The sequence below is a fragment of the Neopsephotus bourkii genome, unplaced genomic scaffold (genome assembly GCF_033783945.1).
Source record: "Neopsephotus bourkii isolate Nb327-2 ecotype Australia unplaced genomic scaffold, CSIRO-AGI_Nbou_v1 NB_1060, whole genome shotgun sequence".
Lineage (NCBI taxonomy): Eukaryota > Metazoa > Chordata > Aves > Psittaciformes > Psittacidae > Neopsephotus > Neopsephotus bourkii.
Genome location: NW_026901548.1, coordinates 3,745,540 through 3,762,750, shown reverse-complemented (window position 1 = coordinate 3,762,750; position 17,211 = coordinate 3,745,540). Strand labels below are relative to the sequence as shown.

Sequence of the window (17,211 nt, the reverse complement as noted above, 5' to 3'; positions counted from 1 at the left end):
AGAGTTTTTCCAAACCCGTTGGCCTTTTGTTCCTTTTCAAGTCAAACTCAAATTGCTTGCTGAAAGCACTGAACAGATCTGCCCTATTTGATTCCCTGCCAGGCTCAAAGCTTGCAGCCGGGTTCCAAATACTTGTGGCTTTTAAAATCTACATTCTGGTCGTATGCTGTGTATTTCAGCTGAGCCCTGCACACACCCTGCGGCTTAGGTGAGCTGCTCAGGAGCCTGGAGTTCCTCAAATCCTCTCAATGCCATGGGAGGAGAAGCTCTTCCCAGAGCAGAACAATTCACGAAGGTGAGAGATGCACTTTTCCCCTTCTCCTCTCAGCCAGCACACAAACCACAACCCTTTGGCTCCCCACAACGAAACAGGCACCCCCTGCCTCAATCAATCTGCTTGGCAAATGATGGAGCCTCTCCGTAAGGCTGGAGCAAAGCTGGAGGAGGTACAACAGCATCCCCCCCTCCTGCAGGCAATGGGATGCAAAGTCAGTTTAAAGAATTTCTTTCTCTTGGGAATACCTAAAGCAAATGTTCCCTGTATGCAAAAGTCCTGCTAATCCCAGGCATGGTTTATACTGGAAATATCTAAGGATTAAAGAAAACAAAGCCAATGAGAGCTGCTTTGTGATGCTTCACTATCCCAGGTTACAGCTCCTGTTGTTAAAAGGCATGGACACCCCGAGGCAACGTGTCACCTGCTTCACAGAGGAGGGGATGGGGAAAGCCTGGGCTGTGTCTCTGCATCACAACGATTACACAGGAGGCAGCACATTCAGAACTTACAATAGGAAATGCTCTTTTCTCACTGTAATTAGACCATGAAACCCATAATGACGTGAGGAGTTTAACCAGGTTTGCGAAGGAACTGGTTGCCTGCACGGCTGATGTGTGGGCAGCAGCCAGACACGTTTGCTTGAAGCCTGTTTTGTGCTTTCCCAGGAAGCTCCCTGATCCTGGGAAAAGCCTAAGTCCTACATCCTGCTCCCAGTGACAACTGCGCTCCCGCAGCGGACCCAGAGGGGAGCTGACTGCATTCCATTCAAATAAACTGAAAACTCCATTTGCCCCATGAGCAAGGCACTGGCCACAGTGGGCACACAACAAACGGCTCCTGCAGAGGCTCCCACCTTAAACATGCACCATGCAGCCTCCCCGTTACACAGCAGAGTGCTCCTGGCTCCCAGGGCATGGTGCAGAGTGAGATGGGTGAAGGAGACACAGGGAGGCCAGGAGGTGAGTGTTGAGCTGCAGAGAAACATGAGGGAAATGAGCAGAATTCAGCTTTATCCTCTGCTTTTCCAGAGCAGCGACTTCCCTCGACCATCTGACTGCTTTCACAATGCTCAGTGAGACCTGCTCCTGGCATCCAGCTCATCCCACACGGTCCGTTCTCCTAACAAGGGGCCAGGTACTGCCTCTGCTCCCCAGCTCACAGCTCTGGGGCTGGAAAGGGCTAATACTGAAGGCAATTGCACTGCTCAGAGCAGATGATGAATCTGTGAAGTCCAAGTTGAGCTGTTATTTCCTGTGGTACCACAGTAGCCCCAGGAGCTCGGGAACAGCCCACACAGTGAAAAAGAGTTTGCAAAGGAAAATATTTTTTCCATGTGCTGGCCTAGAAACACATGCAAAGAGCTTCTTAAAGAACCTCTCCTTTCATAACAAGCTAAAATCCAGGCTGGGCACACGCAGGAACACACCTTCTGGAAGAGACTCACATGCTCTCCTGCCAAAAATGCCTTAAAAATGCAGCAAATAATGTGGATTGAGGAGCTGGCCATGGGACACATATTTAGCACAGCAGAAGCTGTTGTGTCAGTGTATCTCCAATGTACTGCGGCCCCTCACAGACCCCAGCCTGGTACAGTCAGAGCAGGCTTCAGCCTAGGACCTGTCTTGCTGTGCTCTTCAGCACAGGGGTAGGTGCCTCCAGAACAGCTCGGCTCGGTGTCACTCTCCTGGCTTAGGTCTGCCCAGGTACCCCCATTTTACTGCAGTGTTTTACCCCCTCTTCCTCACACCATCAGTGCATCCTTCTGCATCCCAGCAATGCTGCTCCATCAGTGTTCTCCTACATGGGAAAAGCTATCCTTTATCAGCCCAAGTCAGCAGCCTGCATCTGCCACCAGGAGGATAAGAAACAGATACAGGATGTCTGAAAAGTGAGTATTCCCCTAGGAATATCTGCTAGCAGCAGGTGGGAGATACGCTGAGGCAGGGCTGCACCTGGACCATTAACCATCAGCTGAGAGACCTCCCTTCTTTCATTTGTCCCATCTCTTCCTGAACACGTTTATGCTCCCAACCTGCACAACACCCTGCTTTGCCAACTCCTAATGATTTCCTTTTGTGCTTCAGGACAGAGCAGTCTCAAGCCTGCTGCCCAACAATAAAACCAGGTGCTTTACAATTCTGCTACAACGAGATGCTTTCTTCCTCTTGCTTTCCCCACATGACCTGCGGTTTCTCGCAGCTCACTGGGCAATTTCAGGTCTCTGCTCTGAATCCCACCAGACACAGAGAAGTGACAGACACACTTAGTGCAGGGGCTGCAACTAAGGGGCCTCCTCAGCCACTTCCCAGCCTGCAGTGGCCTCGAGGGAGCAGTGACACAGGGAAGCCACCGTAGGACAGTGTGGCTCTGGTGCCCACTGCTGGCTTCAGGTAGGGCTCAGCAATGCAGGAAGCTGGACTCCAGCTCTCCCAGATTAAAACCCCAAGGCCACATGACATAAACTCTGCTGCCTGATAGGAATTCCCAGGGTTGGCTCAAGTTTCTTGAAAGCAAGATAGAAAAAGAACATGGAATGGACTTTGTCTAGCAAGACTTTAGCCAGACCAATGATTATCCTGCAGGCAGCAGTTAGAACCTGAGGCTGGAGGAGTAAGTGAACTCTTGATCATTCAGCAGAGGTGCTATTGCAAGCCCTGGACTGCAGAGTACAGGGAGGTTGGACAAGGGGAAGCCAATACTGGGGAGAGAAAAAGGCAGCACTCATTGCCAGATGTCAGGGTCCTCCCTGAGGACCCTCAGGTTTGGTAGTTGTTTACAACATCCATTAATACAATTGAGACATTTTTTTCACCATGCTGGTTGGTATGGCTTTTAGCACTGGAATGTCCTATAGGAAACCCCGTGGCATTACACAGACCAGCTGAATCACAGCCCCGGGTCTGCAACCAAATTAAAACCCCTTTGTCACACAGCTGTGAGTGAAAGTGGCCACACTGTACCCATCCCATGTGCTGCCACCCACACGGCTGATCATGCTCAGAGCTCTCACACCAGCCACCTGCAGCAGTTTCCTGAATCTAAGTCACTGAATCACTCAAATCACTTAAAGAAAAGGCCGATTCTCAGTGGAGCTCAGCATCCCCGCCTGTCAGAGCTCAGTGCAGTCTCCCTCTCAGCTCCCTGTATGCTGTGCCTCCCTTTACCTTCGTCCTCGGTGTTCTGTTTCCTCTTTTTCCTGGATTTTGAGTTCTTCTTGTTTTTCAGATCTGCAAGCTCCTTGATGCGTTGGGCAACTGAAAAATCAAAAGGTTCTGGATTAATAATGTGGAATAATAAAATACCAAAGCCTGAACTGCCTCCAAGACACTGTAGCCAGCTTAATTCCAGCATAAGGAGGTCTGCTCAGGGAAAGATCCTGTACCACAGCCAGCTCCAAACACATCCAAGGGGCCCAGAACATCACTCAGCTTCTCCAAATGGCCAAATAGTTGAGAAGGGGCTCCAAGCAGCAAGGTTATACCTAACTAAACTGAATACCTGTTCATAATGTTTGTAATGGCTCCCTTAAAGCTTCCTGTATTAACGTTCACAGACACCAGTGAGAATCACAGGGAAAAGAGCTGGTGGCAGCTTCATCCCACCCAGGACACGGTGCTCTCACTGATGGACACCACAGCACTGGCTAGTGTACTTAAAAACCAGACAAGCCTGAGCAAATGGCACAACCCACCAGAATGCTGCTGGGGACAGAGTGGGTTTGCACAAGGCACTTACTGTTTTCATCACTGTCAAGGTGGCGATAGATGTAACCTTCCAGATAAGACTGAAATTTGGGTGATGGGGAGAAAAAGGCCAGACTGATGGCCATCAGTTCCCAGCCCCACGCCAGACTTCGGTAGCACGTGTTATCTGTCGTCTGCCGGATGAGTTGGATGTAGAGCTCATCCCGTAAGCCCTGCATGCTCCAGCACTTGGTGACCGTGACCAAGGCCACGTGATTCCGGTCCATGCGAGTCTGACGATCCCCCATGTAGCTCTGCACCAGTTTGAACATCTCACACGCCTCCTTTTTGATGGTGCGGTTGCTGGTGATGAGCATTGGCTTTTTGATAGAGCCACCGTTCCAGGACAGCATGTTGGAGATGGAGATCCTGCGGCGGAAGATGCCCTGCGTGTGCATGTTGAGGTTCTTAGAAGCCCAGTCTGCCATGCTGCTCTGAGAGATGGGCTTCCGTAGAGTGTTGTAAGGGAAGTGGTACCCTCCACAGCCACCAGGCTGGCCGCTGCTCTCCTGCTTGGGGTCCAACTCTATTGTGCCAGCCTGCAATGGAGAACAGGGATGTTAAAAGCAGCTTAGATGACTCCTTACCCTGCTAGGAAAATTATCCCATGGCTGGTTCCTGCCTTTACTGTCTTTCCAAGTTCTAGCAAAAATAAGAAGAAAGACAAAACCATGGCCAGCAGCCATCAGGAGCTGCTGAGCTTTGGGCAGCCCCTGCCTGCACAGCCTCTGCTTTAAGGCACTGTAAAGACGTATCTCAATTCCACCATGACCTTCTTAATGGAAATACTGGCCAGACACACAAACAGGACAGAAGAAGCTTAGAGAGGCACAACAGTGCATGGGCACGGCTATTTTGATGGGCAGCCTGTCACCCAGGTAGGATAAAACATGTTTGAGTTGGTGGAGCAAAGGAGACCAGGTATCTGCATCAGTCAACTCTACCACCAGTGGATCCCGCTGTACTGGCTCTCACTGAACCCTACAGACACACCACAACCACCTCCCCAACTAGCCCTGGGCTCCCTACCATGTTTTCTATCCAAAACAGGCATAAACTTCCCCAAATTAAATTAGAATCGTTTCCAAGCACTGGATTTTGTTCTCAGAGAACTAGAACAGCTGCTGCCCATCCCCAGCCTGCAGTGATCAAACACATCTGCTCCAGGGACAAGTCCACTGCTCACAAGCTGACAGAGATAAGCAGCACAGATAACAACCTTCCTTCCTCCCAGACTGTGCAGCTCCTCCATGCAACCCCTGTCCAGCCTTCTCCCCCAGTGCTGGCTATGGATAACTACATAATTAAGAGTTTTGGTAGTACTGATCCCCCAAAATGATGTCTAATAACTACTTGTGAGAACAAGACACTGATTTTGCCCATGAAGAATTCTCTGTTTCAGTTAGAAGTGGCAGCCTGGGACACTTATTGAACTCAAACACCCAAGAAATTGTTTTAGGAAACAGACTTTTTGGTTAGACTTGAAATTACCACATATAGCAACTAACGGCTTAACAGCCCACATTTTGCTCTGTGAACTCCAAGATGATCTCCAGCAAGTAAGAAAAAGCCAAACAAGATAATCTTAAGGTTTTGGGGTTTTAAAGGAAGACAAAGAAACATAAACCCTGTAAAGTTTGGGTTTGCAGTGGAAAAAGTCAGATAAAATATGCATTTTCCTTCCTTGCAGATCCCCTTTAACTTGTGTGCCACACTCTATTCAGGTCCTGGCCTACACTCATCCCCAAAATACACATCAGTTCTTAAATGTTTAGAGCAAGTCACTGTTTTCTCAGTAAGGAGGAATCGCTGAACTCAGGACAGAGGCTTGTGCAGCGCAACGCTTCCCTGTCTTACCCCAACATGTACCTACATGTGGCTGATGGGATTAGCACACATCACACTCCACCTCCTATTGCCAGCCTGAGGCACAACCATTTCTCCTGCTTTTCCACTTTGTTTTGGTTTTCCATCCCTTGATGGTTTTCCTTACCCCTCTGAATGCATCTAACACAACTGACTAAAGATCCCTCCCTGCAATTCTCTGCCATCTCCATCCTCAATCTCCTTCAATACACCTTCCAGGCCGAGGACTGGTTTTCCTCCTACTACCCTAATAGCCCATTCAGCATGTTAGATACTTCTGAGGATCCACCTCCTCATCCTCTCTGGAGGTTCAGCAGCCTCTTGGTTCTCTCCTCTTCTCTCTCTTGAGTTTATCTCTCAAATCTCATTCACACAACTACCCAGCTATTACCTTTGTGCTGACAGGACACATCCACCTCTGCTCAGCCTGTCCTAGAACTTCAGTCCACCCTCCTCAGTAATGAATGTCCTTGTCTCCCAACTCTCCTCTCCATCACACAAGCCCAGCACAGGCCATTGCTGGTGACTCAAGCCACACACTGCCATTTTCAGTGGTTCTCTGCAACCTCCTCTCCTCCTTACTTGGACTCTAATGTCTCAGAGTATCTGTAAATAGAGAGTTTATGTATTGACGTGTTGCCTTTACCACAACATCCATCTCCTTACATCTTCCACTGTGTTCTCTCCTTCTCCAAGCTACCACACATGACCTGTGCCTCAGAAATGGGAAATGTGGGAACATGGCATCAGCTTTTAAAAGGGTTTCAGGTGAGAGCAAGGTGCTGTTGATCAGGAACCACAATAAAGAGGAGAATGCACACACATAAATCTGGTACAGCAGGGAGGTGGCAGCCTGGATTTTAAAGCTACACCTCACAGGTCTACTGGAGCAATGTGAAACGCTCAAGGAGCTTTGCCAAGTTTCTTCATGAAAGGTCATGTAGTGGCAAACAGGAGAAAAGAGAGAACAAAGGGATAAAATAAAAAGCCACATTTCATGCTGGAGGTTTGTTATCAAAGAGATGCAGTGACTCAGGCTGCAGGGTGAATATATTCAGCAGGAGCAAAATAATTGGAAGAGGGAGCAAAAAGAAAAAGGGCAAAACCTTCACAGGATATAAAATCACCCATGCAGAACCTAAATCTGAGCTAAGGAAGCAGGAGGTTCCTTCAAATCCAAATAGGAGAAAAGATGGCAAAGTAAAAGTGCTGTGTTATAAACAAATCCACTTGTGCAGGCAGGCTAAGGGGCCTTAAAACAGCTATTCCCAACAACAAGATGCTAAAGTAACCGCCACTGGTTTTCTGATTCCACTCAATGCTCAGGAACAATCATCAGGGAGAAGAGACTATGAGGAACTATTAGGGGAGAGCCAGGTTCTCAGCTCTGCATCACAACAGCCCAACAAAGCATGACAGGAACCCGGTGTGGACGGGGAGGTACCTGGGAGGAGTGCCGTGTAGCATCTGATGAAGCCAAACTCGTCTGGCTGGTCACGTTCTTTTCTAAGGAATCTATTTTCTCAAAAGTCCTCTTCTGCCTCACTGTGTCCTGGGGAGACACATCGCTGGGAAAGCTGCCCCTGCTCTCCAGGCCCTGTCTGTACAGAGACCTGTTACTGGCTGAGATGTCATCTCTTGAGCTCCGGCTGATGCATTTCTTCAAGTGGTCAGACTGGAACCTGACTTTGCTGCTCTCTGCTGGGATGCCGCTCTCCAGGCTTTCAGCATCAAGACTGGCCTTGCTTCCCCTGCAAGCTGCTGACCTGCCCACCACAGCACGCATCTCAGCAATCAGCTTATCATTCAAAGCCGTCAGCTCGCTGCTGCTGCCCACAGAGCCAGGTCTTCCCTGACCCGTCCCTTGCCTCCTTCCTTTCCTTTTTCTCAAGCTTGGGGAAGGGCCAGTTGAATAACCAGAGTCCTGATGGCTTATCCCAGTTGGGTACTCTTGAGTTTGCAGGCTGCTCTGCCGACTATGGTGGGCTTCCATGTTCTTGAGGACGTTGGCTTCCAAGATCCTCCAAGACTGTTTGAAGCTGTCTTTTGAAGTAAGCTGACCTGGCAATTTAGTAGAGGCATCAGTTGTTGCAGCAGAAGAATGGGAGAGTTTGGAAGACTGGTCAACATTGACCATGTGTTTTATATATTCTCTGCCAGCTGGGCTGTATTCAGTGGCAGAGGGGTTTCTTGCATGCTTCTTTGCAGCTTGCTGCTGTTGCATACTTGGATGCTGTAGTAATTTGGTTGGCTGCAGCTGCTTTTTTAAGCTATTGCTTGGTGACCTTGGAGGAGACATCCCACTCGCAGGGACACTTTCAGTGTCCATATCTACCGGTGGCTCATCATAAATTGGAGACTCTAAAGATGGCTCATCATATATAGGTGCAGGGGAGGCATACTTGGGGGATACAGGCTGAGGGGTTCCTGTCTGGCTCCTTGGAGGCGTTTGAGAAGTGGGACCATTCATCAGCACGAGGCAAAACCCACCGTTCTCTGTCTTTTTGATCTGCATAGACTGCTTCGTTTCTCCCGTAGGTGTTTGCTTTGTGGGTGCAGGGCTCTGGGATGCAGATTGGGGCTGAGCATATACGGCTGGCTTCGGAAGAGATTTTTGACTGCCGGCCTCTGAAGCACCCTGCAGCTGAAGGGAACTGGTTGAAGAGCTCTGCATCTGCCTCAGACTGTTCACTTTGACCAACATGGCTGCTTTTGTGCCAGGCAGAGGCTGCCAGTGGGTAGGAGTCTCCCTAAAGGAAGAAAGATACAAATACAGGGAATTACTTCAGAATTATATTAACTGAGTTATTCTCTCATCTACCCAAATCCCCCATTGTTAAGTTTCAAGTGCCTGGAGCTTCCCCAAGCAGTTATATTGGCTCCTCATTGTTTTTTCCTGGAGATCCCCCTTCCTGAAACAGAAACATCCTTGTTACACACATGATAAACTTCTGAGTCATGAACAGCAGAACAACGAGATGAAACAAGCTCATTGTACTATAACCTGTCTGCTATCAGCAGCACTGAGATAGGAAACAACCTACGCCTTCCAAGGCTCATTAGCTAGCACAGCACCCAGAACAACCAGCTGAAGACCAGCAAAGCTGTTCTGAACTACTCAAGCAGTGAGCTGGAACACAATCCCAAGTGTCTGCCTTCAGACTGTCAACCTATGGTGGCAATCCTTCTACACCACGCTACTGTTTTGATCTAAGTTTCCTTTTATTTGCCAGAAAACCCCATGATGTCTATGGGAGATGTACAGGGTCTGTTACACTCCCACACAACCCAGCGAGCTTCCGTGTAGAGCATCCTCCCAGCCCGGCCCAGATGCCCTCAGATCCGGTTCCTTTGGCCAAACCTCCTGCCCCTGCTCAGCTCTCATGGCTGTGAAATGTGCTGTCAGGCTATACCCAGCCTCTGTTTGTGATCTCTGAGGAAAAGGGAATGGAAAGGCTGCTAAACCAGCCTGAACTTCCCAGGTCTTCAAAAGAAGGTCCCCTTGAGCCTTGCCCCATCTTGGGCCCTCCCTCCATGCATTCGCTACCAGCCATCCCTGAGTACAACCTGAGAGTATGCTGTGTATGCCCTGAGATGTTCCTCTAACACCTCCACAGCCATTTGCATAGAATCATAGAATAGTTTGGGTTGGAAAGGACCTTAAGATCATCAAGTTCCAACCCCCCTGCCATGGGCAGGGACACCTCTTTCTAACCTTAACACTTGTTCCCCATCCCACACCACTGACCTGTCCTGCATGGTCCCTGTGCTGGCACAGACCCACCTCCGCTGCATGCCCAGAGCTGCCTCTCGGTGATCCTACCCCTTCCATGTGCCTTCCCTGCCAAGCCCTAAGATATCCGGACATCCCAACCCTCTTGCACCTTGCTCCTGCTCTCCAGAGACCTTCCCCCTGCTGGGTCCCAGTCCCTCCCTTCAGCTCAGCTTCCCTGGGGCTGCTCTGCCTGTCCTCTGTGCCTCTCCCACTGGCAGGGTGCTCTCCTCACACCCCAACCCAAGGGGACATATCTGCTCCGGAGCAGCAGTCCAACATCACTGCCGATGCCCTATTTCACCTCTTCCCCCCCTGCACCCATAACCTGCCCGACATCCTCTGCTCTGCATCCAATATTCCGTGTCTGCTCCCAACCACTCCAATCCTAAGGGGGTGATGTGTCCCTTCCCCATCCACCACTTACCACATCTTTGGGAATCCATGCTCTCCAGTGGCAGTGTGTCACTGTGAATCCCACCTTGGCACAGTGGCACTGGGAGAGGCACGGGTGAGGCTGGTGCTGGCTCCCAGCCATGGTCCAAAGGCCACCACCACCCTTTGGCCTCACATTGCTTCACCACTGCCTCTGCAGGGCCCGACTCCTTCCCCAGGACAGACATTTAAGTCTGCCTCGTGCAACTACCAGGTGACCAGAGAGGGTCTGAGGAAGGGTCACCATCCTGTGCTCCCCATCCTGGGGTCCCCCTTCCTCTAGGGACCTTCCCCAGCATCTCCTGCTAAGAAAAGCTTTTATTCCTCCATCAACCCTCCCTAGGGGCCTTCCTTACACTGGTACATCCCTCCTGCATGCAGCCAAGCCCCAATCCCAAGTGCAAGTGCCACTGAAGACCTGGTTGTTCCACAGAGAGCTCCTGGACTAACAGGAAGAACCAGAGCAGCAACACTGGGTAGGCTTTTAAATGAGCATCTCTTAACACCCCTCCACCTACCCCTCTGCTTGGCTGAGCCAGCAGCTCATTTTGTGGCAGGGAAGTGAGATTGGCAAAGAGCCACATCAGTGACGAGCAGGACAGAGCCACTCAAGGGCTCCCCATTTGGGCAGGCCAAGGGTGATTGCATGAGAGTGATCTTAACTCAGTGATACAGCCAGAGCAGTGCTGAATCTGGACCAGCGCTATCCAGCTACTGTTGGTACCTCCCCAGGGCCCCTCAGTGCTCACTGTGTGCCCACGGGCACTCCTACTTCAAGGAGAGGGTATTACACTCGTGTGTTTTACATCCACAGCTTTATGTAGGCATGTTCCTCATGCCACCACAGTAATATCCTTGCATGGCTCTGCCAAAATATCCAGGAGGGTCTCCCAGGGCCAGAGGAGAAAGGGGAGCTGTGCCACTGAGAGAAGACGGAGCCAAGCTCCAGCCTGTCCACAGCCACCACGCTCCCCCTGACCGGGAGCTCAGTAAGTGAATATGATGGAGAAATGAACCTTCTAAATGTGTGCCTATCAGTCTTATATCAAACACAACACACCATCCCCAGCCTCCTTGGCTGCTGGAGATGAAAGAGGCATCACTGCAGAGAAGACAAGGCTCCACAGCCACATCTGGATACATCTTCTCTCCACACCATCCCCAGGCTCCCTAAAAGACCAAGCAGAGGAGAGCAGGGACATTCTGAGTTTGCAGCATGAAAAAGGGTTCAGCCTCATCCTTCTGAGCAGTGAAAACCTGAATGAAAAGCAAAGCGAGGGGTGGAGAAACGTCCCAACGCAGCCTCTTGGTCATGTTCTTCAGCCATCAGCAGCAGAGACTTCAGAGAGTCCCCCGAGATGTTCCTTCGAGGAATGCTTTCAAGTAGCTCCAATATAAACACGGCAACCCGGCGCTGGCTTTCCCAGCCCGCACCCAGCTCCAGCAGGCCCAGTGTATCCGGCAGCTCTTCCCAAGCTTCAGAGCCCCATTGTTTGCTCTTCCCTCCCAGAAGGCTGGAGAAAAGGCCCTGCACCTCAGCTCTGCCCTTTCCAGCAGTGGTTTTCCTGGTGCTTTGACAGATGTGAATGGACAGGGATGTTTATCCCAGCAGCACTGCTGCTTCCTCCAGTGTCCATGCTGGAGGCAGGGATGGAGAGCCCATGGAGGCGACCCACCCAAACCCAGGTCTGCACAGTGCCAAGGAGAGCTCTGTGGACACTTGCAAAGCACCTTGTGTGTTTGTGCACCCTGCCCCAAGGTTCAGGGCATAAGCAGGAAACAAGCCTGCAGTGGGAATCCTGATTGTGTTTCTTGCCTATATTGGTGTTATTTACAGTGGGTCTCAAGAGACAAGGCAAACCAGACTCGGCAGGAGCAAGAGGTATCCTCATTGCCACCTTCATGGACTTCACTAGATTTGTATCTGGAGGACTTTGGGATGCATTGTTACAGCAAGGGGAACCCTGGCAACACCCCTCTGAAACAAGTCCTGGGAGACTCATGGGAAGAGGAGGAACAGGGCTGGACTGCATGGACAGCAGAGCTGGGTACAGCAGAGCCCACTCATGGCCCTGACCGGTGCCATGCCCAACTGCTGCAGCCCAGCACACAGGCTCTGTTTCCAGACTGTCCTCTTCAGGCCTTGATCCTCCATGGAAAGCACAGTGCCCAGTCCCTTCTCACCCATGAGGCCTGAGGAGCTCCCACAAACCCCAGCATGGCTGCAGCAGCTCACAAGACACTTCCAAAATGCTACCAGCTGCTTCCAGCCCCAGGCTGGTCTCCTGATCCCCATCCACCCTTTGTAGAGCTTTCCAGCACGTGAAAGGATCACCTGGCCCCCACCTTCCCTGGAGAGTCCATCTTCCTTCACACTTGGATCCCAAGCATTTGGGATGGATTTGGGGCTGTAAGGCAAGTGCTGACCACTGTCCTTGCTCTGGCAAGGAGGGGTAGCCCTGAGAAGCACAGCCGAAACCCAACACAGGACCAAGAGCACATGGATCAGCAGAAGATCCTCCCCAGGAGGCTCCAGGATCACAGCAACATCTCTCACTTCCCTGGCTGGGGTTGACCTCCCTGTGCCACGTGGGGAAGCCAAAGGCCAATGTCCAGGGAAGGCAGAAAAGCAGCAGTGAACAGTAGGGCAGTGAGGGAGAGGATGGGAACAGCACCCAGACCAAGGTAATGGGCAGCAAGGAGCAGTGGTTCAGTGCTCAGAGTCCAGGGAGTGCCTCTGCTCTGCTTGAGGCCATTGAGAGCAGCACACAGAGAGTTTGGGAGCAGGGAGATGAGGCAGCGGGCGCAGCAGTGCTGATAGAAGGCACGAGAGAGAAGGGGGGGGGGGAAGTCTGCTAAAAGTAAAAAAACCCTACTCAACCACAAAGTATTCCTGAAAGGAGGACAAAATCCCTCCCCCCGGCTCTCTGTGGCATGTGCTTGCAGGAGGCCCCTCTTGGGGACCACGCTGGTCTCTTCTGGCCTCTCCATCTATCACGGGATGACAAACACGGAGGGAAGAAAAACAAATCTTTTGTGCTGCCCTCAGATATAAAAGCGAAACTGTCTTGGGCTCAGGTACCTATAGAGATGTCAAGTGCTACCAAGAGCACTCAACGTATTTGCCTGGTGTTTATACAGCTGCATCCCTGACAAGGGAAGGAAGAGGATACACTTATGTTTGTCTTTAGAGAACAACGCAGACAGAGCTGACAGGCTGGATGTGCTTTTGCTGTTCCTAGATCAGACATCCCAGCAAGGGCATCAGATCCCACCTGGGAACACTTGCTTTGGGGCTTAGCTCTTTGTTCACCATTTTATGAGCTAGCAAAAGGCAAGAAATCTCTTTCCAGGTGTCAGACTTGGGTAGGGAAATCGCTCTCCATGCCAGAACTGGACATGCAACCCCTGCTCACAAACAGCAGTGACAACACACGATGGATGTGCAAGGAAACAGTGCTCAGTCTCCTGCTTCCAAGAAAGCAGCTTCCACAGGCAAATAATGTCAGCTCACCAGCGTGAGGACCTGGAAGAGCCTCACACGTCCAAGCAGCCTATGAGCTCCCGTGTGATCTGCCACTCATACCTGTACCCAAGAGCCTCAGTCAGAAGTATGCTGGACCCCATGAACCTCAGGATATTTTATGCCCTGTGCAAGGCTCTTGCACTCACTCCTCTGGAAACACATACTTTGTTGGTGTCTGTTGGGACTGGAGAGAACTGGAGCTACTGGGGTTCAACTCAAGGCATTTCTCACTGTGTTTCTCCTTGCAGGGATCATTCTCTAGATGGGTCTGAAGCTCAGAGGAGCTGCTTTTGGGGCAGAGACACTGGAAGCATCACAGACACCAGCACAGCCCTGACTCTTTCTGGTGCACTTGATGTGCACCACCAGTGCCTCCCAGTCATACAGATCTGAAGTGAATGCAGGAGCATCTCACAGGGCCAGCAGACAGGTAATAAGCCTCAGTTTAGGGTACATATACTTTCCAGAATTGCCATTATAATGGTTTTCATCATCTTGGCTTTTTATTTCTCTCCTCGCACAGAGAGGCAGCTTTGATCCAGAAACCAAGCTGTCAGAGCAGCCTGGCTCGCTGCACTGCCCAGAAGAGGGGGCAAGGAGCAGTGGCATGGATGACAGGAGAGCCAGGCTCTGCTCTAGCCTTTGCATGAGTCACTTCTCAGCGTGACTCAACTCTGCCTGCTGCTGTTGGTACCACGTTCTCCAAGGCAGGACGATGCCCAGACAGGAGGAAGGCAGGGCAGCCCTGTGCACTGCTCCATATGGAGGGGCCATCCCCCCAGACTGGGAAGAAGATGCTTTTGTGCAGCTGAAGTTGGCAAAGTTTCAACACAAAAATAATTTGTCAGAGCGCTGGTTGAGTGTAAGAAAATCTCTTTGCCAAACAAAATAGCACCCCATTATCATTCTTTCATTTCAGGCTTGATGGGACCAACAGAGTGTGCCCAGGAGCTCTGTCCCTGCTGCCTCTTCTCTTGCCCTGGCTGAAGCTGCAGGCACATGCAAGCAGCAGGGTGAGTGGGGAGGGAAAGAGCTGGAGCAGATGGGCTCACCCACACTCTGCAGCAGCCTAGCCCCTTGCACAGCAGCTCAGCCACCCCGGCAAACCCTGTCACTCCTGTTTGGCACACAGGGCTCTGGAGCAATGGCTGACGTGTGTTTTCATGGTGTCTCACGCACACAAGGCTTGCCTCAGGAGGGCACATTCAAGCAGCACTGCAGTGTGAGAGTGGATGGCTGCACCCCTAGAAGAGGAGGGTACATGGTGGTGATCACTGGCAGCGCTTGGCCCCAGCTCTGCACGCTTTGGGGCAGCACAGCTTCCCAGCCCATCCACCAGGCAGCGGAGCCAGCCTGACACCTGAAGCCACCCAGTACATAGAGAAGGCCAAAGCTCTCCCTACCTGCCAGGGTCTTTCCTCTTCTCTGCGGCACAGTCCCCCTTGCTCTTCTCCATCTCCTGCAGGAGGGCCATTTGGACCGGGGTGCTCCTGCCATCGTTGCCGGTGCTGCTGCGGTGCTGCCGGCCCCGGCAGTCGGGCTGGGAGCTGCGCTTCATGGCCTGGAGCTGCGCCAAGGGCACGATGTCGCAGCCCTGGGGCCGGTGCCACACCGTCTGCCGTGTGATGGCATTGTAGTAGTAGAAGCGGTTGTTGTTGTGGTCAAAGAGCTCCCACCACTGCCTCTGGTCTGACTGGCGCACCTTGAGGTTGGGAGGGGGCTCCCAGCCGCACTCCCCGGTGGTCAGGTTGACATACATCCGCTCCTGCGAGCGGGGCTCGATGATCTCCACCCAGTCCGAGCTGCGGGGACACGAGAGCCACGTTAGTCTGTGCCAGAGGCTCGAGGCAAACTGCTCCTCTGGGAGCTCTGCAGAGCTGCTGCCTCTGGGCCAGGCAGCTGTGCTGCACATCAAAGCACTGCTCAGGGCCATTCAGCAGCCTAAGGAGCTCAGAAGACAAGGGGAAAGGTTTGAGAGGGGGCTGAACTAAGGAACCAAATCAACAGCTCCCTGGCACACAGAAGTCACCCTCCCACCCCACCTGCCCCAGTGTCAGCTCACACCACTCACCAGCCCGGGACAAGTGGCATGGGGCGGGAGAGCATCGTCTGCTGATGCTCTGATAACTCACATCAAGGGCTGGCGCGATCGCAGGAGCGCCGGCGCCTGGCAAGATGCGCAGGGGAACTCGCTCTTGAGAGCGGGGAGGATCTGCAGAGCAGGATCTGCTCCTCTGGGAGCTGCACCCTGTTGTTAATGTCACCCCAAACCTCTGCCTGACGCACACAGTCTGCCCATGCGGCTGCCTGCCTGCAGGGCTCACGTGCTGTGGGGCTGGAGGGAACCTGTGGGTCACCTGGTCCCTGCTCAAAGGTAGCACTTGCTGGCCCAAAAGATGAATGCAGGGACTGACTGATGGATGACACCCACCGTCATTAAAAGCTCTTCCCATCCTCCCTTAGCTGATGGGACAGAGCCCTCAGTGAGGCCACATGCATAGGATGGGCTCAGGGCTACCCCTGAAACCCACTCCTGCCTTGGAGGCTTACCCTGGCACAACCTCCAGCACCTCCCTGGAGAGGGCATGGCAGCAAGAGCCATTCCCATAGGAGCAGGAGCAAAAGGGAGCTCCCATTGCATCCCTCACACCCTCCACTGCCAGCCTGTGGTTCCTCAGAGGCGTCTGGGGTGATGATGGCAGCACTGCAGTGTCCAAGACAGCAGCCTGGGCTCTGGGCGCTCAGCCCTGCTGGCACAGTGGTGGGAGAGGAGGTGTTTGCTGGCAGGGCAGCACAGCCTCGGCTCTGCCCCAGCTTTCTGGGCAAGGTCAGTGTGTCCTCTCCAACCAAGCAAGTCTGGGAAGGGGTTTAATTGCACATCACACCTCCCCACTAGGGAAACCACGGCTGAACTCGATCCTGAGCACTCTGGCATGCACCCACAAGAAGCAGGCTGCTCCTTGAGTCTTTGAAGATGCAAAATTGATAGGTACAATGTCACTTCAACCCAAAATAAACCTGAACTGCCTGAAAAGGTGCAATTATCCCCACCACCACAGCTACCACGCGACGCTGACCTCCACGCAGTCTCACAGAGGGCTGATGTTCAGGCTATTCAGGCTGGGGAAGCTGATCCAGGTGAAAGCCACTGTTTTTGTGGCATAGGTCTGTTTTCAGCCAGCTCAACTCACCTGGCCCAGGCTATCACCACCACAACCAAGCATTGGAGAGAAGGGCACCCATGGCACTCCCTCCTGCTGTATCCCACCACTGCCAGAGCAGCATCCTAAGTGTATCCCACTTGGAAAACCCCATGTCCAGAAAACATCTGGTCTGTTGTTTTGCTATTTTCCCACCAAAACAACATCAATTCCCCTGTTTGATTTAAGGTGTAACAGAACAGCTGTACCAGCACCACATGCCACGGCTGGGGGTGGGAATCGCAGAGCCAGCCCGATTATGTCCATGCAGTTGCAATGTGAAGCCACGGGCACAAGAACACATCAGCAAATCACTGCTGTTATCAAGGGCAGTGCCAACTGCAAAGAGGTGTCATCCATAAACAGGGCATAAAAAGGGGAAACAAGGACTC

The 17,211-nt window shown here is 52.0% G+C and overlaps 1 protein-coding gene across 1 annotated transcript in view; it reads right to left on the bottom strand.

Moving 5' to 3' along the window:
* LOC133216680 (rho GTPase-activating protein 39-like) overlaps positions 1-17,211 on the bottom strand; it is a 45,042-nt gene that overhangs the window by 6,689 nt on the left and 21,142 nt on the right. The window contains 4 exon segments of the mRNA XM_061361601.1: positions 3,442-3,531; positions 4,013-4,559; positions 7,331-8,636; positions 15,023-15,421. Of these exon segments, the coding sequence (XP_061217585.1) occupies positions 3,442-3,531; positions 4,013-4,559; positions 7,331-8,636; positions 15,023-15,421 (2,342 nt within the window).